At 36.5% G+C, this 26289-nt stretch overlaps 1 protein-coding gene across 2 annotated transcripts; it reads left to right on the top strand.

Moving 5' to 3' along the window:
- The first annotated feature begins 4587 nt into the window (after positions 1-4587).
- Positions 4588-25967, top strand: pah (phenylalanine hydroxylase). 2 transcript variants are annotated; one of them, XM_034032336.3, is made up of 13 exons: positions 4588-4755; positions 7457-7564; positions 13056-13239; positions 15544-15632; positions 16814-16881; positions 17103-17299; positions 18012-18147; positions 18614-18683; positions 20611-20667; positions 21392-21487; positions 22132-22265; positions 22595-22710; positions 24619-25967. In XM_034032336.3, the coding sequence occupies exons 1-13, from the start codon at positions 4711-4713 to the stop codon at positions 24660-24662; spliced, it is 1344 nt and encodes a 447-aa protein (XP_033888227.3). In that variant the 5' UTR covers positions 4588-4710; the 3' UTR covers positions 24663-25967. The 2 variants fall into 2 exon arrangements, with proteins under 2 accessions (XP_033888227.3, XP_033888228.3); XM_034032337.3 differs by lacking the exon at positions 4588-4755 and adding an exon at positions 6518-6651.
- The last annotated feature ends 322 nt before the right edge of the window (positions 25968-26289 follow it).

Below are 26289 nucleotides of genomic sequence, written 5' to 3'. Positions count from 1 at the left end.
GCCAAAAAGCAGTCTGTGGAATTAGAAGACTGTAATGGGTAAGCACAAGGTAGCCTTTAGGCTTAGCCTTGTAGCATTCCAGTCGTTATGCAATATTGACCTTGCGATGGCTTTGGTACACTCACCCATTTTGTAATGGTTACATTTCGTACTTGAAAATATTATCATAACCCTGGTTCCCTGAAATTAATCCATACACATGTTCACAATAAACTGTAAAGATGGGATTCCCATGTCATTTCACTCCCATTAGACCACATTTATTTCTGAAAAAGCAAACATATAATCGTTTATACCGTCTCATTGAACATTAGCAGTACTATAAACAAGGGTGATCAGTAAAAGTATAGGACGAACATGACTTCCACTCATTTCAACCTTGTCTGCATGAGCTACTGACGCCACTGATTGGCTGGAGGTGGTAGCGACCGGCCAATGAATTTCAGTGGAACTAAGTTACCTAGTGAAAATATAGAGACCTTCTCAATTAACTGAAAAAAATCTTGATTACTAACAAAAATAATTTATTGGGGGGTCTATTTCTACTGTGCCACAGTCGTAAGTGGTGCAGTGGTAAGACCACTCACTTTTCACCAGCTAGGTCCTAGGTTTGATTCCAACTCTGAACTAACTATGGCAGTCTTTTAAATACTGGTACAAGGCCAGAAAGTGGTACATAGTCAGAATGTGGTACACGTACCAGTTTGACGCCAGAAAATGATATGCTGCCAATGCTGTGATTGACTAATGCACAAATCACTATGAACAAGACAATGTGTAGTTCACCCACAAAATCGTATATGTTTACAATTTTACATAACCCCATTTGTTGCTCACATACATTTGCTGAATTGTGAAAAAAAATGATATTAAAAACAACTTTAAAGGGCAAACTCAGTACGTCATACCCCGTTCAGATGGCCATTTCCTTGTTTTCTGAGATACAAATCATTTGTGCATTCCTGGGCAAGCGCAGTACCCGGTGTACCTCTTATTGAAGCATACCACAAAATAACAACACCGGTACTACTATACTGTTTAGAATGTGGTTGAGATTCTGGCCTGAATTAAGTAAAGATTCACAGCAATTAATCCAGGTCCCTGAGTGGGTGGATAAAAAAATAATTTAAAAAAACATACCAAATTAAAAGTCCAATTCCATGAAACAGTAATGCAAAAACAAATCTGTGGCTATGGATTGTCTACAATGCAGTGAATCATTATCATGTATTTTTCAGCCAGTGGTATATTGCTCAATGGACAACATTCTGGCAGTATCTTAACCCAGCCAAGGTCAGAAATCTATGTTTGGAACACTGCTAGTTTATCATTTAATTTTTAACTATTTCTAAAGCCTTCAAAGCAGTCAGCTCTAAACTGGTGGGCTCCTGACTCTGGGTCTTCTTGCAAGGCACGGCGGCAGCCTTTAAAATGAGAAAAGGACATTTGTACAATACAATTTATTCAAAAAATATAAAGAAAATACATGGAATACAGTTCATAAACAGATTCTAGAAATGATTAATACTGAAACCTCTGTATAAATTTAGATCGGAAGGATGTCAATACTCAGAAAACAGTAAACAAAAAGTTTAAATTCTGTCACAACTGCGTAGTTTTAAAGGGTTTGCATAGTGAAAACTGAACATTAATTGACTGGTTTCAAGAAAATTTAATTTAATCAGTTTCATAGGTCCCCAGAAAACCGGCCCTGCCCACTGACCACATGAAGGAGCTCTCCCCCGGCTGCTGTGGTCCAGTCAATACAGTAAAAAAATATATTGTTGGATTTGCTTCAGTGAGCTAAACTGGAGAGTACACAGATCATGCATTCCCCTCTGTTGCTACAGGTAGCTGCAGGGAGACTGTTTTGTTCATAAAGATCACAGAAAACTTAAAGGAGAGAAGAAGCCTGTGTCTGCAACTAACAGTACCTTGTAACAAACTAGTAAGCCAACAATGTCAGATTTCTGATAAAGAAGAGTTTATAGAAGGCTGAACTATAGAGACATGTGTTTATTCCATCCCTCTTAGTCTTCAAAGATCAAAGTTAATCATACCGGTCACCATGAGATTTAGCTGTTTGATGTATGACTTACTTCATGATATTATTTATGACAGTGGAATTTCAATATATATACGTTTTTTTTTTATGTACACGAAAGGTTTAAAGGATTAAAAAATTATTTTTTTCAGGACGTTTCAGACAAAAAGTCAATAGCTGAAGAAGGATCTCTGTCCAAAACATCCTGAAATATACATTTTTTAAAAATAATACAAAAACGTTTTCTTTCATTTGTGTACACTGCAGTTTTACCTATTCCAAAACCTATGTATATATAAATTACAATTCAGTTCAGTTAATGTATTTAGCCTCTGAATTGCACTCAACCATGCACACTATCCCCATCTCCTTTGCCAATGCCTCAGGCTTTGCAATAATGTAAAGTCGGATTGCTACCTGGCAACTGTCCCATACAAACTCTTTGCACTGTTTAATGATCCTGGTGTATGTCAAAGCCAATGTTTTGTTATTTGTCTTTATTTGTTGTGAAATCTATCCTGAGTTTCTGTTCTCAAACGATTTTGTAAATATGTACTGTAAATGTGTCAGTCTACGATGGACTTCTCTTTATGAGAGGTTTTATGAAATTCTTCACAAAAATTTAATAGGAAAGTTTAACAAGGAATCTAGGAAATAATCTAGGATCACCAGAATATGTTACGGCCAATGTCCGAAGTCGGCCAATGACGTCAATGGCTGGGCATTGTTGTCAGTGCCCAAGAGCAGTGGCCAATGACAGCGTTGACCGGGCATTGACGTCATTGCCCAGTTTTGTCAGTCAATGTTGTTATAAAGACCTAAATAACAACACGACATTGCTCAGAAGTAGGTGACCAATGTTGAAAAAATCATATTACTATGACTAAAATAATAAAAAAAAAACATATTGCTTTATTCAACCAAATAATGCTCTGAAGAAATCTTTCATTTTAAATAATAAAAGTGAGATTTGGCAAAGTACAGTGTGTAGGAGTGTTTTATACGTTATACAATATAGCTGTATTCAACCAAATGTATTCAATATTAATAGAACCAACGACACAGAGCTAGTGTTAAAATCAACAACATTTATCAATTTATTATTATTATTTTTTTTTACAACAGAACATTTTTTCCTTAGTGTACTTTTGCAGCATGACAGGTTACTATGTCACTTACAGTTACACAGTTTACCATTAGCTTTTTTTATGTACACTTATTGGTAAAACTTCGTTTTGCAAGAACATTTTTTTTATTTTTATAACAAACACCATTTTTTTTTCTTTTCAGTGTAGGGTACTTAGTGCAGCATGACAGACTACCGTAATTGGCAGTAACATCATTGCCCGAGATTCACTGGGCGTTGTTGACAATGGCAGGCCAATGTTGGCAGTAACACCATTGCCCGAGATTCACTGGGCATTCACAATAAGTATAATAAGATATTTTCTTTGTATATGGACCAGTAGAACTTTTTGTAAAGAAATAAGAACTTGACATGATTAGATGAACAGTTTGCCATTTTTTCCATTTAACAAACTTTTAGTATAGATTTGTTTCATACATTGTAAGTAATCAACCATTTCCTGAGAAATTGCTTGCAATATAAAGTTATCTAGCTATTCAAATCTGCCTATTTTTGCCACTTCAAGGCCATGTCTCAAGATCAGAGCCAAGTTGTTAGCCAAAAATAATCAACTGTTTTTGATTCTGTTAACTTACATCACATACTAAAACCATTTTTGTTACAAGATGGCTTTCCACAATTAACTCTCATGGCATATTTGATGCAGCAGTAATGGATGATACATATGATGATGAAGAACATGGTGATTACAGTGACTGGCTCATTTTATATTGCAAATGTAGAAGTCTGATTACTCCTGAATGAAGAACTGTTTCTATCATTGATTTTAGCTGCTTCTTTAGTCAAAATAGACTAAACATGAACATATATGCTAAAAAATTTTTAAAAATGTGTCATTTTCTTAGCAAATATGTAATTAATTAGAAACTACGCTGAGAATATGTTTAATGCCAAATACTTTATTTGAATTTTTACCATCCTTTGTGGGAAAAAAAATCACACTTTTAACATTCCTAGTATTCTATTTTTATATTTCTGTCTTATATTTCCCATTCCTGTATTTTACTGAATATACATCTCACCAAGTTAGCAATGGGTGCCCATACACAGGCACAGGGTATTCTACACACCAAAATACATATTATTAAAAAAAATGAAGATTAATGAATACTTTATTTAAGACTGTTTTATTGTAATTTGAACAATGCATTACAGAACTGTATGTTAAGACATTAAGTAACATTTGGCTTGCATAGTACCTATTGTAGATACAGCTGCCCTTCAAAGCGCGTTACCCATTTCGACTTAAACTGAAACACATCTGAAAAAGTTCAACGGCAATCATGCGGTGCTCACGTGAATGCCTTCACAAAAACAGATTTACATCGCGTGGTATAGGAACGCCCCAGGATGTTACTCGGTGCACGTGGAGTGGGTGTGGTGTTTCGTCAGAATTTAAATCCCTCTAGTCTAGATGGTAACAAACATAGTCTGGGTTGTGTAACATCATAAGCCGTAGACTACTGACCCATAGCTGAAGAAAACTGCAGAGAAGTAGGAAACCACAGAAGAGTGAACCATGGATGCACCATATCGCAAGATAAATGGAGAAACTGGCATACAGGTGATTATTATTATTATTATTATTATTATTATTATTATTATTATTATTATTATTACATGATACGAAGATTCCATTGTACTGGAATATATTTAAATAACTACCTTGGCACACCTATACTTACGTTCATGTTACTTCTTATAGGCTCAATTACCTGCCCTGTCCACCAGATCGCACTGATGTTTATCCCTTACGTAGTCCTGTTAGTTTAACCCACACTAGCATCATTCTTTATAACTGAGGGTTTATTCAAAGCCATGTGAAACTTGCACCCCCAGCTCGTGTATGTTATTGATAGTATTCGTCTAATTCTCGTTCTAGTATTCTACTGTAATTATACATATTAGCGCTATTACTGAGTCTGTGCACGAATCAAATAGACTCAAGGCTCATTCACATAAGATTGTTTTGCATATTCAAATACTTTTTTTTTTTTTTAAGTGAGCTCAAGTACGCATTTATTTATTAGGAAAAGTATTAATTTGCAATAGGCTCTTGTAGCCAAAACGTACAGCTTTCTGTAATGGGGAGTGCCAAGACAATCAATGCCATGGCATTCTTGTTAGTCTTCATTGTAGAAACCCTTTTGCAGTAAAAATGAAGAACAGATTAGGTCTACCCCTAGTCCTTATGGGTTGGTAGTAAATGGATAAAATTTGGGGTACCACAGCACATGTTGGATGTTAGGTTATTAAAATAAGGGCTATGATTATATGTTCAGGGATACCAAGATATTCAGAAAACAAGGAATCTGAATGGGGTGGAATGACCCGCAAAGCCCCATCCCCAGCACCAAAATCCAGCACAGGTTTAACATGTGTTAGGGAAGTAGGAGTGGTTCTTAACAAGCTGTTTGATTGTTATGCAACTAACTAAGCCAGAGAAAAGCATGAGCAACAACCTACACATTATAACGTTAAACAGTGGATAGGCCACCAACATAAACTGATGCAATTGTGTTCAGTTGTTACATTACACTATTTAGTGTTTTTAAACCCCACCAGTATGTTCTGTTCACAACTTCCAGAGCTTTGCTTTTGAGACCATTTGAAAATGCGCTATTGTGTGCAACAGTGTTTGTAGTGGTGGCTACATCAATAGAGTTCTACAAAAACAATGTTATAACAGTAGATTGTGATGTAATACCTGCAAATGTTTACATGCAGCAACAGAACGGACTGGTCAATCAATACCATCCAGCAAAGACAGGTGACAAAGCCAACGAGCTAAGCTGTATATTTAATTACATTCTGGACTTTTCTTCAGTAACTTCAATTATGGGATGGGAATAAAAAAACACCTGCCATATATATATATATATATATGTATATATATATATATATATATATATATATATATAAAACAATCACAATTCTTCATCCTATTCCATAAGTCACCAGCATGTTGAATTAAATAATTTTAATTTAATTTCCTGAGCAAAAGGATTGACTTGAAAAGGCATTAAATCCCCAGGAATCTGAAGAATTATAACAGGACACAGATGTATCCATAACTTCTGAACACTTCATTATACATTTTAAAAGAAAAGTAAATCAACTAGACAAACTAGTGCCTTCATCAATGTACAGTTGAAAAGTTGTTTACTGATTCTGTCTCTCCACTCTCCCTGTGTATCTTGTGGAATGATGAACTACAGAGTAGGATTGCATCATTTCAGTATTAGGCAAATGATGGACAGGTGTTTGAGGAACAGATGGTATCCAGCCAAAAAAATAATAATATGAATGATATTTCCTGCCCCACAAGCTTGCAAGGTTCTGCCTGAGTAAGAGCAGTAACTGAATCATTTCAGGTGTGTTTGTGCAAGGAATCATTTAGAGTATAAATCAGGCAAAAATTATGGAATGTTTCACATCAACAGGACAAGCAGCTGAAAATGTAAGTTTAATATATAGATAGATAGATAGGTAGATAGATAGAATTTGTTTATGTTGCTGTAAAAAAAAACTTATTTTACTTAAAAAAAAATATTTTAACAAAAGAGCAAGTTGTAACATGTCAATAGCATTTCTGGTTACTTGATTTCTGCTTTGTGAACCTAATGGCATGATGCAAGCTGGTGTAGGCAGCATTATGTCAATAAGAAACAGGTTAAAGGACTACTAGAACGATTAGACATCTTTTATAGCAAAGCATACTGCTGTCTTATATAATAATCAATTCCATATGGTCTTCACCGAATGATACTGTTTTTTGTAGGGGGTGGGGGTTGAAGTTTGAATACAGATATCTGCTGCTGGTGGCTTTGCCAGTCACATTTTTAGCACTGTTGGTGAACTGTGTAATACTACTTTTACTTCTGTGTTATATTGTCCATTAGGTTTTCTTAAGAAACATTTTCTTGAAATACTTTTTTTTTTTTTTTAACCCTTTAATGTACAAGGAACATATGTGTCCCACAAATAAAATGTAGCTGTAGTATATTACAGTTTTTCTTTTTTTCTTTTCTTTAAGAACTCCCTGGTCATTGGTATGTCTGGGTTACACCATTTGGCACTGGTAGACCTGTGTCCTCTAAAATCTCAGTCTAGCTTGAAGCCACAGTTACTGAGCATTTGTCTGCTAATACATTTCAGGAATTATATCCTGTTTTTTGCACAAACTAATTCATTTAGTATCTCCTTTTGAAGGATATTGAGATGCTTGTATGATCTTTTTTTTTATTTATTTTGGTTCTACCTAGGAGTCCATGTACCTTGAGGAACTGTCCAACAAGGCTCAGGTCGTGTCCTGTATCTTCTCACTTAAGGAGGGAGTTGGGGCACTGGCTAAAACTTTGCGCTTGTTTGAGGTGAGTCTTTCACTAGCAATAATTACAGGTAGGTGTTATTAGGTGCGGGCTGATTTCACATGGACAAAAAAGAGCTTTATCTGCAATGTGAAGTTCACTGTTTACAAATACAAAGGGTGGCTTCTGTTTCCTGTCCACAAAGTACTGGCCTTGGTGGCACAAAGTAGAAATACAAATAACCACTGCACAGCACACTGCTATAAGCACTAACAGTACATGTCCTGTCAACACAAGCTGCCCCTTTATTCCAGAAGTTTTACATCATGTGTTTGACAGGCTTGTATATCTCTGTGGGTTTGTGTTTCTAATCAGGAAAGCATTTAAACCTTAAAGTGAATGAAATTGTGGCAACCAAATCAAATCAATAACTGGATTTTCTTTGGAGTATTAAAGTATAGGTATAATATAAATAATTGATTGATTGATCAATTTAAGTATTATTCTCACCTCCCAGCAGTGTGGAGTAGTGGTTAGGGCTCTGGACTCTTGACCGGAGGGACACTGCTGCTGTACCCTTGAGCAAGGTACTTTACCTAGATTGCTCCAGTAAAAAAAAAAAAACCCCAACTGTATAAATGGGTAATTGTATGTAAAAAGAATGTGATATCTTGTAACAATTGTAAGTCGCCCTGGATAAGGGCGTCAGCTAAGAAATAAATAATAATAATAATAATAATAATTTGGGAGTAGCCTACAATTGCACAATGTTGCAAAGTTATATTATTTAATTGTGTGGTACATTTCCTACACATGAGATTCCTAGAAAAAATTGGCATGCAGAACTACATTTGTTATGTAACGATTTTGGAGGTGTTTGCTTAGTCAGGGTCATTTGTTTGGCTGGGTCTCAGTAAGTACTATATCTCCACACGGATCAATAACATGTGGTGGCCAAACTCCACCTTACATCTCACAGTGGGGAAGTAACATGAAAGGCTTAAATTGACCTATAAAATCTAATTCCAGGATTCCACCCCTGATCCACCTCTTATCCTCTCTCAATTGATCACCGCCCCTCCTCCACAGCCCCCAGACAAACAGCCAAGCAGCAAACCAACCAGCCTTCCACCCACACGGCACACTTCTGCACCGTGCTGTGGTCATTTAGAGCCTTTAACCTTTAACAGAGCTTTAACATGCCCTGAAAATACATTCAAGATGAATTATTAAATCCCACAGTTCCATTTTTGTTCATTGTTTAAGCTAAATCTAAATCTGAAATACATTAAACTAAACTCTAAATACAAAAAAAAGTGATCTAAAACAGAAACAGTTGTCTTTGTCAAGGTATTTTAGAACTTCATTTTATTTTTGATCTTAGTGAATGTTTTGGGGAAGACAATTACTGGTATTCTATATTATTAGAAGACAATTACTGGTATTCTACATTATTAGAAGACAATTACTGGTATTCTATATTATTAGAAGACAATTACTGGTATTCTATATTATTAGAAGACAATTACTGGTATTCTATATTATTAGAAGACAATTACTGGTATTCTGTATTATTAGAAGACAATTACTGGTATTCTATATTATTAGAAGACAATTACTGGTATTCTGTATTATTAGAAGACAATTACTGGTATTCAATATTATTAGAAGACAATTACTGGTATTCTATATTATTAGAAGACAATTACTGGTATTCTATATTATTAGAAGACAATTACTGGTATTCTATATTATTAGAAGACAATTACTGGTATTCTATATTATTAGAAGACAATTACTGGTATTCTATATTATTAGGTGGCAGATAGCTTGGGGTTTTCTAACGACTACAACATCTCCAGTCACGTGATTGATGACATCATCCAAACCCCTTCATATATTTATCAGGTTATAATGGACTCCATACCATATAGTATCCTATACATAATACATTTGTCTAGTCACCTTAACAAAGTAATACTAGAATAACCCAAGTTTTCAAGGCTAAGCGATATATCTGTATATGTATAAGGAAGGGATTCCTTCCTTGAATTATAGTGGAAATGTTTGTTGGGACGAATACAGTTGCTTTTTTTTGTAATCTGTAAAATTGTGATAGCTTCGGCAGGATAAACAACTGATTCTTGCCACATGTGAGCTCAAATTAGGCTTAACCCTTTGCAGTCCATTTATTTTGAGGCTGTCAGGCTGGTCAGGTCCAATTAATCTTTGTGAACAAAATAAAGTTTCAGACCATGTGCTGTTCAAATTGAGATAAAGTGACTTTATTTGTTTAAAACAAGTAACAAAGCAGTGTAAGTCCAAAGGGAGCCCTATACAAAGACAACAGTACCAAAATTTTGAACACAAACCATGTTTTTATATATATTTTTTATAAATAGTAACATAATTTCACAAAATTTTAGTTTGTGCTTGAATATATTACCTTCAGAATAATCAGACAGGTACAAAACTTTTTACAAATCAATTACACACTACTAACAAACAAAAAACTAAAAAAACAACAACAAAAAAACCCCTAAAAACTATTTTTCATCAATGTTATAACTATTTATAGTTTTGCGGGGTTTGCAAACAAAAAAGGCATTTACACTGACGGAAATTATCTGTATGTGTCCATGGTATCGTACTTTTCAAAACAGTCACCTGGGTGTAACCCTGGCTGCCTTGAACAGGTTTTGCAGAACCATAAAGTCTCTCTCCTCCCCCCTTTTGTCTTTCTGTCACTGCGCACTGCACAGTCTTTGGTGCTCTTTGATTCATTTTTGGCAATGAAATGTGGCTTTCCATTCAGTCTTTCTTCTCTGTCTGTTGATGGTGGACGACCACGTTTTCTTGAGCCAGGGTTGTGAACATTTCCCACCAGTTGTACTAGTAAGGCTTTCCTGAAGGTTTTTTGGCGAACAGGTAGCTGTCCTAATTCCACCTTCATCAAATTGAACAGGATAGCACTGTTCACAATTAATACAGCAGCCAAAAGAACACCACTTCAGAGACTTTCTTGTGAAAGCATAGCTGGCACAGTAGTGATCCGCCCGGACCACTGCACCCACCTTGCTGGTGTAATCACAGATCACTGAAGGCTTGTCCAGCTCTTCAATTGCTCCTCTCTTGCTGGTGTAATCACAGATCACTGAAGGCTTGTCCAGCTCTTCAATTGCTCCTCTCTTGATGGTGTAATCACAGATCACTGAAGGCTTGTCCCGCTCTTCAATTGCTCCTCTCTTGATGTTGTAATCACAGATCACTGAAGGCTTGTCAAGCTCTTCAATTGCTCCTCTCTTGCTGGTGTAATCACAGATCACTGAAGGCTTGTCCAGCTCTTCAATTGCTCCTCTCTTGCTGGTGTAATCACAGATCACTGAAGGCTTGTCAAGCTCTTCAATTGCTCCTCTCTTGCTGGTGTAATCACAGATCACTGAAGGCTTGTCAAGCTCTTCAATTGCTCCTCTCTTGATGGTGTAATCACAGATCACTGAAGGCTTGTCCCGCTCTTCAGTTGCTCCTCTCTTGATGGTGCGCTATTCCTTCTCACAGTCACTGTCATGGAAGGTGCTCAACATGAGCACTAGCCTTTTGTGCTTCTATCCTAGCACCATGACCTTGTTGTCCTTGCTGAATGAGACTGTCTCATTTTGAGTTTGAGGCCTTGCTTCACTGGTACTGGCAATTCTCTTCTGTTGGCCATTACTGTTCCAGTAAGGTGGATTTTTATTTTTAGCAGTTCCAAGGCCAGGTCGTAACCTGTGTAAAATAATTTATGAGGTTTGCATGTGGTGTTGTGCATGTTCTCATTCCACATGTGATTCACTTTCTGTATGAATTCTGTATAACCAAAGAGAGATCTTTTTGTTGCTTTATTTTAGACAGTATTAAACCAGATTTTATAATGTATCTATTAAAAAATTTTAGGGTTTTGCCCTCGAACACACAGCAGCAGTAGTTGGTATGCTTAATGTGTGACTGCTGTTCTTGATTGCTTGTCTGAAATGTCATATTTTATTTCAAGCCAGGTCCTAGTCTAAATAGTTAAGGTGGTCTTTAAATAAATTATCTTCTTATTCCCAAGTTCACAGCTGTAGTCAATAGCATACATAGCCTGCTCACTCAAGGAGGACAAAAACCTCCACCCTTGTGCTATTTATTGTGCGCCAGAGGCAGGCTAATCCTTTCATTAGCAAAGAATCAAATTGTTATTTTGAATAAGAGAAAATATGTTTTTCTAAAGCCTTATGTAACAAGGCAGAGGCTGGGTGTGAACTGGCGACCCCACACATTGCAAGCGAAGGTCTCAGCAACTATGCTGAAGAATTTCTCCGCAGGTGTGGTTATGGAGCTTTTAACCTCATCTCTCCTCACCGACAGGACAGACCATCTCTAAAGGCAGTGCATTAAACAACACTGCCAGTTACACCTAGTTAGCATTAACATTTATCTTAGAAAACTCAATTCTAAAGAAACACATTTGATTTACAGTACAGCCCTTCTAAAAGTTTACTGTGGTGTAGAATGGTAAAACCATGGTGAATGTATGACAAAACACATCCAAGCATGGTAACTCCCAGGTAAACTCGGTGATGTGTGACAGGCAGGGTTCTGTGATTCACTTCCATTATAGATTCTGACTTGACACTGCTCAAGCCTGTGGGGTATGTGGCTGTCAGGTCACGCTCAGCCAAAATACATGGTTATCAAACGGTCAAACATGGTAAATGCATATTATTATTAAAGATGCAAAGTATCAGATCATTTGAAGCAATAAGACCTTAAAGGTATACATCATACAATCTACATGTTCCTAATATTTCCTTTCTTGTGTGTTCATTATGATTGTATATTGATGTTTCTGCTAAGAACATTATTTTCTGTGTTTACTTACTCTTCTTTAAAAAAAAATGGTTGGGTTTTATCAGAAGTATGCCAAATAATGATCTATGCAGAAATAGCAATAGAGAATCATAAAAATCGCATATAATATGATATTAAAGCAGGTAAGAATTAATCATGTATATGTGTTACTTGTGTTACTATTTCATTGTAAATCTAGATTCTCTCTTAACCTTCATTAGTATAAAATATGAATTAATTTGAACCAATATGCTAGCTTAACACAGGTCAGACTGTCTGGGTAAAAACATTTTGTCTTATAATGGTGACAATTAGAATGTCTATTATGTAGCTGTACAACTAGCTGTAAGCCCTTGTGTCTATTCACAAGGATAATGATGTTATTATTTGTATTGATGCATATCTGGAATAAATGAACATTATTTTAATCAGCCATAATAAAAGTTTATGATTTAGGTTGTTTCAAAACAGATGATTAAAATCATTTTGAACTATAACTTTTTGGATTGATTTGAAAATGTTTACACGGCTTCATAATAGTGGGGCGAACAAAACCCACACAGTTACAAATTCATAGAACCATGACCATAATTATTTGGTGTGATGTGCTGTGTAGTTAACAATGGTTTAAAACAAGTATGAAAATAAATTAGTTGTGTTTTTGTTTTGTTTTTCTTTTGTGTAGGAGAAAGGTATCAACCTGACCCATATTGAATCCCGTCCCTCCCGTCTCAATAAAGAGGATTATGAGTTCTTCATTAATGTGGATGCCACGTGCTCCAAGGAGCTGGACGAAGTCATTGCGAGCCTCAAAACACAGATCAGCGGGCATGTGCATGAGCTGTCTCGCAACAAGGCAAAGGACACAGGTAAATGAATGCAACATGCAAGAATACTTGTGAAGGTTCAAGTTTTTTCTATATGCTCTGTACCTGTTTCATTGCCCTCTTATACTTTTATTAACACCATACTCTGGTTCATGTTGGCCTATGGTCTTACTGTGATACTTGAAATGTATTTGCTTACGATTGTAAGTCGCCCTGGATAAGGGCGTCTGCTAAGAAATAAATAATAATAATAATAATATGGGTTAATATGGGTATAGACCTCCCCCCCCCCCCCCCTCTCTGTCCTTGACCTCTTCCAGAGTAAATATTTAACTCTGTGTCATTCACCTGTCCCACAAATGGAAATGAGGATTAAAATGGAAAGTTTGGGGGAGATTTTTATTATATCATGCAGTGTATAAAAACTATTGTAAATACATTTGACCCAAATTTCTACAAGGTGTTCCAGTACTTGTTAGAACATAGGAATTTGTAAGAAATGAGGAACTAAAAATGTTTTAAATAATTCTGGAACGTCAGCTTTATAACGACTAATTTCAGAGAATTTCACAAAACCAAAACCCAATAATTGCATAAATGTCCTTCTATTCATTCTTAGTTATTTCCCAAATTACATTAGTTTAGCTTCAGAAGACAAATAGGCTCCATTCATGTGGACATGCACTCTGCAGAGCTGACTTCTGGCAAAGAGTATCATAACCCCAGTGTCATAAACAGTTCATAATTAGAATGTTTTTTGACAGAAACACAGTTATTCTCTTCATGGCTGTTTTCGGTAACCTCTTACAGGCTGAAGACAGCAGTCTCCCACAAGATAACATAATTAAATATTTTCTGTTGTGGAGAGGCCTGCGGACGGTGAGGCTGCATATCCATTGTCTGGGAGGCCCCAAGGCTGACCACACTTGTTAGCTCTGTTTAGAGAGGGAGCCACTAGTGTCGTAGGCTGTCATAAATTTAACAAATCAGGCATCTGACCCCAATTAAACTGGTAAAAACTTGGAGGTACTGCACAAACTCTCAAATATTTCAAATGCAGGACAGGACATAGAAATATCCAATTATCCAATCTTATTAGGCATCTGACATCCACATAAATTTCACCTCAACTTGGGTGTCCAGTTTAACCTGACCAATACTGCTTCTAAAGCAGCTGACACTTTGCTAATTATGGCACAGAGGCTTAAAGCCCTCTATTCTTTGTATGCTGTTTATACAGTGATGTATCACTAACATAGAGCTGCTAAAGCATTGAAAAATGAATCAGCCTGTTAACCAGTGCAAAAGAAGAAATCAGGAATGATTTGTAAAATGTTTACTTCTGGAATAGACTTTCTTAACTGTTTTCATCTTCAGTTTCAAGATTTTAGTACTATACTGCTAAATGCATACCTAAAATGAATTCGTTATTATTATTATTATTATTATTATTATTATTATTATTATTATTATTATTATTATTATTATTTTAATCCAAATAAACTTCTTCATATTTTGTATTTTGTTTGTGGGGGGGGGGGGGGGGGACAGACAAAATTAAATATAAAATGAGTTACTGATTATATAGTAGAAAATGCTCAACCAAATAGATTAAACTTTTGCATACTGTATTTCCTTCCAAGACAATCAACTTAATTTTGAGCAGCTTACCAGTAACTTCACAAAATGTACAGAGAAGGGCCGTGTCATATTTAAATAAAGGATGGTACCTACTCTGCGGTAGTCCTTCAAGCAAATTGTCCAAACTTACCTGAACTTCCCATTAAGAAAACATCCCAAAATAACGAGTTCCTGTATTTACATGACGCTCTGATCTGATCTGTGAAAAATTGTACAAAGGTGACCCCTGGTGGTAGATAAACTAATTGCAGTCTGAACCACTTTACTAATTACCTTGAGATCAGTCATATACAATTCTGTTTGTGGAGGGGGGTATTTAAATGTTACTTACTTGGATATTAATTATTTTATCTAACCCTATCTTCCGCAGTGGGCATTCAGTGACAGTTACGTATCCTGAACTGAAAGCAAGTTCAGTTATTAAGCATAAATGCCTGCTGTAGATAAGGATAAAGCATCAGTTTAAGATTTCAGTAGGTTTCATTTATTCCACATCCATGTTTAACAGCTAGTTGGATTGGTTACAACAAGTCTTCAAAAAAAAAAGAGCACAGTCATGCCTTTAACCCAAAACAACTGGTCAGACACATACAACAGTGAAAGGAAGAAACCTGCACCCCACACAGCCCTTTCCTTGACTAAAGGAGTACTCCACTAGTCTAGGGTACTGTTCATCGCATTCATCTTTACTGATTTGTGTTCTAGTGCCATGGTTCCCAAGGGATATTCAAGATCTGGACAGATTTGCCAACCAGATCCTGAGCTATGGTTCAGAACTGGACTCAGACCATCCGGTAAGCAAAAATCACTCCTTAAAAGAGAATCCATTTTTAATTCCTTCCTTTATTTTTTTTCAATTGCATGCTCAACTTGCCATTGCTATACTGCCACTTTGTGAGATGGTTGAACTTAACTGAAATGTGTGCACATCTACTTTCTTTACAATCGGGTTTGAACTTCCCCAAATACCACTAAAATGTCATTCTTCCTTGTCTGTCCTTTACTGCTGATAAACAGTGTGTGTTTGTAGGTTTCGTGTACCATTTTTAGGTTATATATATATATATATATTAAGTATGCACCACTGTTAAACCCATGGCTATATTTTTTCAGTATAATGCACTATTTTATTTAATTATCTGTTATCTTATGGTTATCCTTCTGTGTAGTTTAGCACATACTTAATATAATGCTTCCTTAATCCAATATCATTTTTTCCACTAATTAAAACTGAATCCTTCATCCAGTACATGGTCTATAGCTGAATATGTATTTGTTGTTACACTGTTACTTATATTTAATACATACCAGTAAGCATTCTTATCTAGTGTGCCCTAGGAATTATAGCCTTGTGTACAGTTGTGTGCACATCATTTCATGAATTGAAAACTCTTTACACTAGAGGTAAATGAAAATAAGAATGCATTCAAAAATCCTACAAGAATATAGAAATGGAACAGCTGCATCCCTTTCATAAGTTAGTGTAGGATGGAAATGTAAGACGAGGAGGAATAAAACCTCCAGATAATGCTGTAGAGTGTTCTATTACAGGATGCATGCCATATTAAAATGTTCCTGGTATAGGGGTTTTACCATGCTTCCTTTGTACCTTGTACCGTGTGCTCTTTACCTCATTCATCCCTTTTGTGTTGTACTCTCTATGAGTCACATGTAGATCGAAGCCATCGGGCCATCTTCTATTTTCATGTAAAAACACTGGAGGAAGCAGGCAGACCGGGAGGAAAAATTGATGTCATTAGTTTAAATAAAGGCCCTATACTTATAAATAATTGCTCTCCTTTCAATCACCATTAAACTGAAATCTATTCAGTATCTCCAAAAACAATCGACAGAGCTTTTTTTTTACATAAAATCTTTTATAAAGCAGTATTTATTTGTAATAAATACTTTGAAGACTCATGCAGACAGATATCTCAGATCCTTAAAACGCCACATGCTTTCTGTTTCTTCCCAGGGGTTTACAGATCCTGTGTACAGGGTCCGACGGAAGGAATTTGCTGACATTGCCTACAACTACAGACAGTAAATATCACCCAAGCCTAGACATGATGACAGATACTTTCTTTGACTAAAACACAGTGTAAACGGCTGGCCCTTTGCTCCCTTTGCTCTTATGCCTATGTCTTTTTTTCTGTCTTGTTGAGCCACAGCATTTATGGAGACTCTCAGAAATCTCTGAAGTTCGATTATTTTTGCACCTCTTCCTTTAATAGGAAATGCTTATTTGTAACTGTTGTTTTTAGTGGCCAGGTTATTCCAAAGGTCGAGTACACAAAGGAAGAGGAGGCCACCTGGGGCACAGTGTTCAGGGAGCTCAAGACCCTCTATCCCACTCATGCCTGTTGGGAACACAACCACGTTTTCCCTCTCCTGGAGAAGTACTGTGGCTACCGGGAAGATAACATCCCACAGCTGGAGGACATCTCCAGATTTCTGCAGTGTAAGGGTCTGCATGAGAAAGATGAATCCTTATGGAATAGACCAAATGAAAGAAATGGCGTGAAAAAATATGCTCACTCTTACAGTACCCTTATCTCCTGATTATTTTGGGGGTAGCTTTAAATGATCAGGTGTACACGCACTTCCCCCCGTCATTCCAAGGCTTAGGTTGCTAGATGTAGTTATTTTAGAATTGTTGCCTTATGCAGAATTCTTCCTTTTCGACACAAAAGCAGCCTGAAGAGGCTCATCTAGTGAACCTTACCGCATGGAGTGCAGTGTGAGTCAGAGCTTTGTGGTTTAAATCTTGCACAAAGTAGCTGATTTCATCTGGGGGCCCACGGCCCATTACTGCATGATTTATACATGCTAAAAAAGACAAGCACAAAAGCTGCTCTTCATAAGAGTCATATTTAAGGGCAGCAGTGTGGAGTAGTGGTTAGGGCTCTGGACTCTTGACCGGAGGGTCGAGGATTCAATCCCAGGTGGGGGACACTGCTGCTGTACCCTTGAGCAAGGTACTTTACCTAGATTGCTCCAGTAAAAACCCAACTGTATAAATGGGTAATTGTATGTAAAAATAATGTGATATCTTGTAACAATTGTAAGTCGCCCTGGATAAGGACGTCTGCTAAGAAATTAATAATAATAATAATAATAATAATAATAATAATAATAATAATAATAATAAATTTCCATTTGTGTTGTTTAAGCCTGTACAGGATTCCGCTTGCGTCCTGTCGCTGGTCTGCTCTCCTCCCGGGATTTCCTGGCTGGGCTGGCATTCCGGGTCTTTCATTCCACACAGTACATCCGCCACTCATCAAAACCCATGTACACGCCTGAACCGTAAGTACAGCATTGAAGCATATTGCTCAATCTACCTTAAAAACAAATACAATAATTTATGATGACTAGGAGGAGTAGCAAACATTTATTTGTAATCTTCTACTTTATAAAGCCGCAGAAAGCAGCATATGCATCTAGTCTGTTATTTATGGGTAAATGCGTTGTTTAAACCCAGTATAAGAGGTTATGCACACTTACCGTTTTCAGTCCTGGAAGAGGAGCTCAATTCACTGGGTTTACAGATGTATCAAGGTCCTGTACTGTTATAATTATATGTAATCTGTTTTTTTTTTTTGTTTTTTTTAATGGAAAATGTTTTGTTAAACCTAATTTGTCAATTTAATGGTACACACTGTGCATAGTGTGCATACAGCTGGGGAAGCCACTGTATAAAATTCTTCAAATTAACAAAAATTGAGAAAGAAATTTTTTCAGATTGCAGTCAATTATTTTTTTTTCTACACAGTGATATCTGCCATGAGCTGTTGGGCCATGTGCCTCTCTTTGCTGATCCAAGCTTTGCCCAGTTTTCACAGGTACGTTAATCAACCTATTTGTAAACAAAGAGAAATATTTTGACAGTGGTATAAATCTCAAAATAATTCAAGCATTCAGCTCATCACAGTCAGCCAAGTATCTCAGACGTAACTGTATTTTCTTCATCAACCTTTCTTCAATGAAAGTGCCGAGACTAAATAAAAGTGTGTTATGAGCAGAATTTGTATGACTTACACATTAGCAATATATAATATAGTTTGAGGAAGGTATGTGATTGTGTATGGGTTATATATAAGCAATAGCGCATGACAAGGTGTGCAGTAGTTATAACATTTCTGCACACCCTGGATGCATTGTGAGGTACGGGGTGAAGCCAAGAAAACTCATACGATAGACAGAGCCACATTTATTAAAGGTTAGGCAACAAATACTACTAATTTCTGCTGATAAATAAATAATTATTACATCTTTGGCTTTTGGCCCTTCAAGGTACCCCTGTCCATAAAATTTGTTTGCTAATAGTGACGAGGCTGACTGTAGGGAAGCCATGGGCAGGAGGCCTCAGCCATTCACTTCTGTAACCTTTTACTAATAATAAAGCAATGCTAAATAATATTTTAAACATGCACACCTCCAATATACTGTTAGACTATTTTAAATTGCCGATAATACCATTGCAAGATGAATTAGTTCTTCAAATAAAGACAACCAACTCTTTGAAAAAATTTGCATATTTTTTTCTGTCTGGAATATATCATTTTGACCAGTGATTAAAAAGTAAGTAGCGGGGTTCAGAAAAATATAACATTACACGTCCCCACATGTTGCTACAACAGTTTAAATAACATACCTGTCATTTTTCTTTTCATTGTTAACATCCTGCCAACTTTTTACAATTATAACTCTGTTTCAAAGCTCTTTTCAAAATGTCAGCTCTAGCGCACTGATAGTGTAAGGATTATTGCCCACATTGTCAAACAGGTAACACAGCAATAACAACTCATGATGTGGTACGGAACAGAAAAGCCAGAGCACTTGTTATCTTTTTTTTTTTTTTTTTATCGTTCTTGATTTAGAGGATAGATCTCAAACCCCAGTGCACTAGAGCAGCAATTTTGAAAAGAGCTTTAAAACAGACTTTAAAGTTATAAGTGTAGTTGTCAGGATGTTAACAATGAAAAAAAATACAGGTACGTTATTTAAGCAGTTGTAGCAACACATGGGGGATGTATAACGCTATATTTTTCAGAACCCCGCTACTTACTATAAGTGCCTGCCAAGGAACGGTCCAGGTTTTTACAGGTAAATGGAAAAGAAAAACCTAGTTTGAAAACACAAAGAACATGACAGTAGCACACACTGGCTCATATAGAGACTGTGGCAAGAAAGTTCAGCTTGGCTTAAGCAATCTTCAGTAAACTGAAAAAATGTCATGCCGTGATCACTCAGAGAACTGGGTGTCTGTGGGGAAAAAAGGTACTTTAAGTGAAATTAAAGAAGTTATCTGAAAACAAAGATATTTTACGAAACATGTGTTGGAGGGATTCAGCCATCACACTGTATTGAGAGTTGCTAAAATGTAGCAAATGTAGTGCCATGTATGCACCTCTGAAACTAGGGTACTGTTGCAATTAATTGAATGCCATTTCATTTATCTTTATGTATAGATCAAGACCCTGTAACACTGTATGAACTGAAAAAGAAGTAAAAAAGATTAAGTAAAATTGCTGCTTTATTCCAACAGGCAAAGACAGATATTCATGAGACTTGGCATACGGTGTTCAGATTGAGATTATCTAGGGAATGCAGTGCTTGAACTCTGTAGTGCTTACATTCATTTTGAAATATTTGCTAAAAAATTCTAAGCCTATCGGACATCTGCATGTAGGCAGAGACGACCTGTGAGGCTTTTAATTTGCACTCATCAAGTGAATAATTGCCACAGGGTTTGTCTCTTTCCTGCAGGAAATCGGACTGGCTTCTCTGGGTGCGCCAGATGAGTACATAGAAAAACTTGCAACGGTATTGTCATTGGTTTTCATTTTCCTACACATTATGTGTTCTTTATCTTGTATACCTTTCTTAAGGCCTTCACAGCGGAGGTTCTCGTTAGAGCATTTTTTTTCAGCATTGCATATAGATAATATGTTGAACATTATATTCCACATTTTTTCTGTATATTTTTTATGCTGATCATGAAGTGACAGATAACATTTTCCATTTTTTTTGTAAATAACATATATACAGTCAAACCAGCTTATGAATAGTAGTTTTCATAGACAGTGGTCTTTATAAATAATTGAATTGCATGCAGAAGGTGCACTGCACACGTGGTGGACAAAAGGCAAGTACTATCACAAGTACATTGAATACAAATATCCGGGTCCCAGAACAGTCCCATTTATTGGCCATCCAGGTCACCCATATCTCACACTGTTAGACTGCTTTCTTTGAGGACAAGCCCAGGGACTGATGACCAGGTGCAAATGCAAGTTCTGATTCTGAATCTGAACCACAAAATGTCCTCACTACCATTAAGATGAGTGGATGAGATCACCCAACAACAGAATGGTGCCCACTTCAAGCATCTCTTGAATTAAATGAACCTGTGTCATTTTCTCCCGTGGTGCTTGCCTTTTGTCCCACTTTGTATTGAGTGATCAAAGCTGTATATAGGTGGTCTTTTATTCAGGTTTCACAGTAGTGTTTTCATCCAGTAACAAGCTTGACTTTTTCTCGCTGCTAGGTGTACTGGTTTACAGTCGAGTTTGGTCTGTGCAAGCAGGGTTCGGAAATTAAAGCATATGGAGCCGGCTTGCTTTCCTCTTTTGGAGAACTGCAGGTTTGTACTCATTTCATTTTTTTTTCAGAAAGATGCAAAACATCAATAAAAAAATAATGTAGTTTTGGAAACTGTAAAATGTCACAGGAAATCTAGGAAGCAGACACTTGGCTTTCAAAAGAAGTATAAGAAATGAATTAAGAATAGAAGAGTGATTGCCTAGCACAGCAAATCATACCACTGAATGATGTGCTCATGGATCTATTAGTAGTCCGTGGGTGTTGTTTTAAAGGGAGCCGAATACAAATCTGTCACAATCCGTTCTTTATTCCCCCACCATAATTATTATTTATTTCTTAGCAGACGCCCTTATCCAGGGTGACTTACAATTGTTACAAGATATCACATTATTTTTACATACAATTACCCATTTATACAGTTGGGTTTTTACTGGAGCAATCTAGGTAAATGTCCTTGCTTAAGGGTACAGCAGCAGTGTCCCCCACCTGGGATTGGACCCACAACCCTCCAGTCAAGAGGCCCTAACCACTACTGCACACTGCTGCCCTATAATGACCTATAATGGAGCCGAAGGCACATTTTCAGACCAATCCAGCAAGAAGTTATAAGGTTTACAAGCTTTTATAGAGAAAAAGAAAACAGTATGAGCAATTAATAATCTTACATGTGCTTCTTTTTTGCAGTATTGCTTAACAAATAAACCAGAGATCCAGCCATTTGAACCTGAAAAGACTGCCCTTCAAGCATACCCTATTACTGAGTTCCAGCCCATTTACTTTGTTGCTGAAAGTTTTGAAGATGCCAAAGAAAAAGTCAGGTAAAACTATGTTGTTTAGCTAAGCAGCTAAAACAACTTAAACTGTATATTGGACAGAAAAAGACTTAACACATTTTAGTTGGCAAAGTGGTGTCTGTACTTGTGAAATTTGAGGTCCTCTTAGTTTACACTGATTTTACTGATATTAATGAAACTATCCAGCTGTCAAAAAAACATTCAGTCATAGATTTCAAGTAAAAATGTCTTCAAGCTATTCATATCTTTTTAAAAAAGAATCTGGTAGCTATGATCATTCTTGTCTATTTTTTAACTGACTGAGAGTGAGAAAAGCAATGGGTTGTATTCACAATTTTTTTCTATGCCAACAGAAAATTTGCTGCCACCATTCCTAGGCCCTTCTCTGTCCGCTACAACCCTTATACCCATAGCATCGAGGTCCTGGACAGCATGCAGCAGCTGAAGAACCTGGCTGACAGCATCAGTGGTAAGACATACAGACGTGCTCAAATTTGTTGGTACCCCTCCACAAAAAACGAAGAATGCACAATTTTCTCTGAAATAACTTGAAACTGACAAAAGTAATTGGCATTCACCATTGTTTATTCCATATTTAATAGAAATCAGACTTTGCTTTTGATTTTTTTATTCAACATAATATTGTAAACAATAAAACAAATGAAAATGGCATGGACAAAAATGATGGGACCGCTAACCTAATATTTTGTTGCACAACCTTTAGAGGCAATCACTGCAATCAAACGTTTTCTGTAGCTCTCAATGAGACTTCTGCACCTGTTAACAGGTAGTTTGGCCCACTCTTCCTGAGCAAACTGCTCCAGCTGTTTCAGGTTTGATGGGTGCCTTCTCCAGACTGCAAGTTTCAGCTCTTTCCATAGATGTTCAATAGGATTCAGATCAGGACTCATAGAAGGCCACTTCAGAATAGTCCAATGTTTTGTTCTTATCCATTCTTGGGTGCTTTTAGCTGTGTGTTTTGGGTCATTATCCTGTTGGAGGACCCATGACCTGCGACTGAGACAGAGCTTTCTGACACTGGGCAGTATGTTTCGCTCCAGAATGCCTTGATAGTCTTGACATTTCATTGTGCCCTGCACAGATTCAAGGCACCCTGTGCCAGGCGCAGCAAAGCAGCCCCAAAACATAACCGAGGCTCCTCCATGTTTCACTGTAGGTATGGTGTTCTTTTCTTTGAAAGCTTCATTTTTTCATCTGTGAACATAGAGCTGATGTGACTTGCCAAAAAGCTCCAGTTTTGACACATCTGTCCAAAGGACATTCTCCCAGAAGGATTGTGGCTTGTCAATATGCATTTCAGCAAATTCCAGTCTGGCTTTTTTATGTTTTTCTGTCAAAAGTGGAGTCCTCCTGGGTCTTCTTCCATGGAGCCCACTTTCGCTCAAAAGGCGACGGATGGTGCGATCAGAAACTGACGTACCTTCACCTTGGAGTTCAGCTTGTATCTCTTTGGTAGTTATCCTTGGTTCTTTTTCTACCATTCGCACTATCTTTCTGTTCAATCTGGAGCCGCGCCCAGGGAGGTTGGCTACAGTTCCATGGACCTTAAACTTCTTAATAATATTTGCAACTGTTGTCACAGGAACATCAAGCTGCTTGGAGATGGTCTTGTAGCCTTTACCTTTACCATGCTTGTCTATTATTTTCTTTCTGATCTCCTTTGCTTTCTCTGGTCCATGTTCAGTGTGGTGCACACAATGATACCAAACAGCACAGTGATTACTTTTCTCCATTTAAATCATACTAACAAAAAGATATTCTAAAAAAACATATCCTGCTTTCTACAAAACACAACATCTGCAGGTGTATCTTTGAACTAAACTACAAAGAAACATAACTAAATGGAACTAAACAGCATCGAATCTAAATACCACCACATTTTAGATCATTAAAATAGGGTGGGCTCTTTGTGTTCCAAGGTTATGAAAATACACTATTTTGTGTATTACTGTCTGTAAAAATATGCAAAAGCACCAGGGAGGGTTCTATTTTGATGTATTTAAATAATGCAGCTGTTTAGATCATAATGACTGGTCTAGCTTATGTTACACATGAAAATTGCAGGTAAATAGACGGGCAACTCCTGAAGTTAGGTCTAAGAACCTTAGCACAGAAATCCCCCCCCCCCCCCCCCCCCCCTCAGAAAATGCTAATTGCAATAAGAATCACACAAACGTCATAAAAAGGTCATTAAAAAACAATAAGTTAACTTACTAAAACTACTCAATAGAAGGCAAACACTGTTTTAACTGTTTGTCTAATTTTTAAACATCACTATACTACAAAAACACAGAGTAAATGTTGCACTGGGGGAAGGCTAAGTAACTATCACTAAATGTTTTTGTTTGTTTTTCAGGTGAAATGGGAATTCTGTCCAATGCCCTTAAGAAAATGGAATAAGAAATAAAAAGCAAAATAGGGAGATCTGCTACCAAGAACATGTACAAATATTGAATTGCTTAAATATTTAGCTCTGCCATGTCATGTTGAATTATGTGTTTCTTTTCAGTTCATTCATGTATAACCACAAATTGATTGTGTACTATAAGAGTTATGCTAATCATATCTTAAACCTATATCAAGAGCTACAGTATAAGCTTCTATAAACCTTTTCAAATATACGGTACTGCTTGGTTTTGTTTAGATCTTTAATGTGCTCCTTTCACCAGCGATTAGATAGATCTGAAGGAAAGCGAGTCTGGGATCATTCTGACAGGGTACTGCAGCTCACCTGTGTCTCTGTCGTCTCACTCTCTTTCTCATAAATGCCCTCCAGTGCTTGGAGGTTCAGCTGCTGCCATCACATTTACAAAGGGTATTAACATTAAGATGAAGATACCAGCTGGGAGCCTTTTGAACAGAACTATGCCTATGCATCATTGCACTGCTTTGAAGCGTTTTTTTAAAAATGTGTTGTTATCTATTTTTATTTTGCTTATCATACATTTACTTTGAAATTAAACTGGTCATGTATGCCACACCCCCCTGGTATATGGTTAATAAGCTGTGTCTTGGAACGGCAACTTTCTATGCAATAATATCCACATAAAGTGGATCCTAAATGTTGCCTATACTTCCATGCATCAGTTGAATCATAAACAAGCCTACTATGTTTCATTTAATAATCATTATGAAATACGTAGCTGGTGACATACACAATGTTTTTTTTTTGCCAGTTGGCTACAGTAGTATGCCTCGAGTAGATTTTAACTGGACAAGAGCATTATTCGGTTAACACATAAGCCTATGCCGATGTGATAATGACTCCTCCAGATGGATGCACTCAGATTTTTCACAGCATTACCTGTGATAAATTGCTTACAAAACGACTATGTAGAAATGCATTATTGAGTTTCACCTCATTTGTCATGTTTAAAAGCTTAACTGGAACATTCTAACAGCCACTGAATTCATTAAAAACAAAATGAATTAATAATTGTATTGTTGAAATTTAGAAGCTCTGTTATTTTCAAGCGGTAAGTCGTTATTTGTACCCCTTATTGATATTAATGTTATAATTGTTGATAATTACAGTTTATAGATAGACAATAGCAGAACGTTAGGACTGAAGTCATTGTATTTTGTATCTTGCTCTTAATTGTTCTGTAGTTCTTGATATGTATTTTTTGTATACAACTGTAAGTCGTCCTGGGTAAGGGCGTCTGCTAAGAAATAAATAAATAAATAAATAAATAAATAATAAAAGTAGTGGCATATGTACAACACGTAGACTGTTAAGTATTATTTGAAGCAAACACTGTAAGAAGGAATTATGCATATTTAATTAGACTATGGTATTACCAATAAAGGACATGCCGCATTCATATTTCATATTTCCTGGAAGTATCATTTCAACACCTTGGCTAGCAACCGAACTTGTTTCCAGTTTTTTGGGGTTTTTATATATATATATATATATATATATATATATATATATATATATATATATATATATATCAACAAATACTACATAATAAAAAGTCCTGTTACATTAACTGTAAGTTTGTTTCTATGCAGTCTATGTAAG

This window comes from Acipenser ruthenus, chromosome 14 (genome assembly GCF_902713425.1).
Source record: "Acipenser ruthenus chromosome 14, fAciRut3.2 maternal haplotype, whole genome shotgun sequence".
Taxonomy (NCBI): Eukaryota; Metazoa; Chordata; class Actinopteri; order Acipenseriformes; family Acipenseridae; genus Acipenser; species Acipenser ruthenus.
This window is presented reverse-complemented; position numbering and strand designations above follow the sequence as displayed.

Coding starts and splice junctions, on each gene's coding strand:
- pah (XM_034032336.3), top strand. CDS start 4,711: ATGGATGCACCATATCGCAAGATAAATGGAGAAACTGGCATACAG. Junction 18,148..18,613: donor CCCATGTACACGCCTGAACC/GTAAGTACAGCA, acceptor TTTTCTACACAG/TGATATCTGCCATGAGCTGT. Junction 22,266..22,594: donor GATGCCAAAGAAAAAGTCAG/GTAAAACTATGT, acceptor CTATGCCAACAG/AAAATTTGCTGCCACCATTC.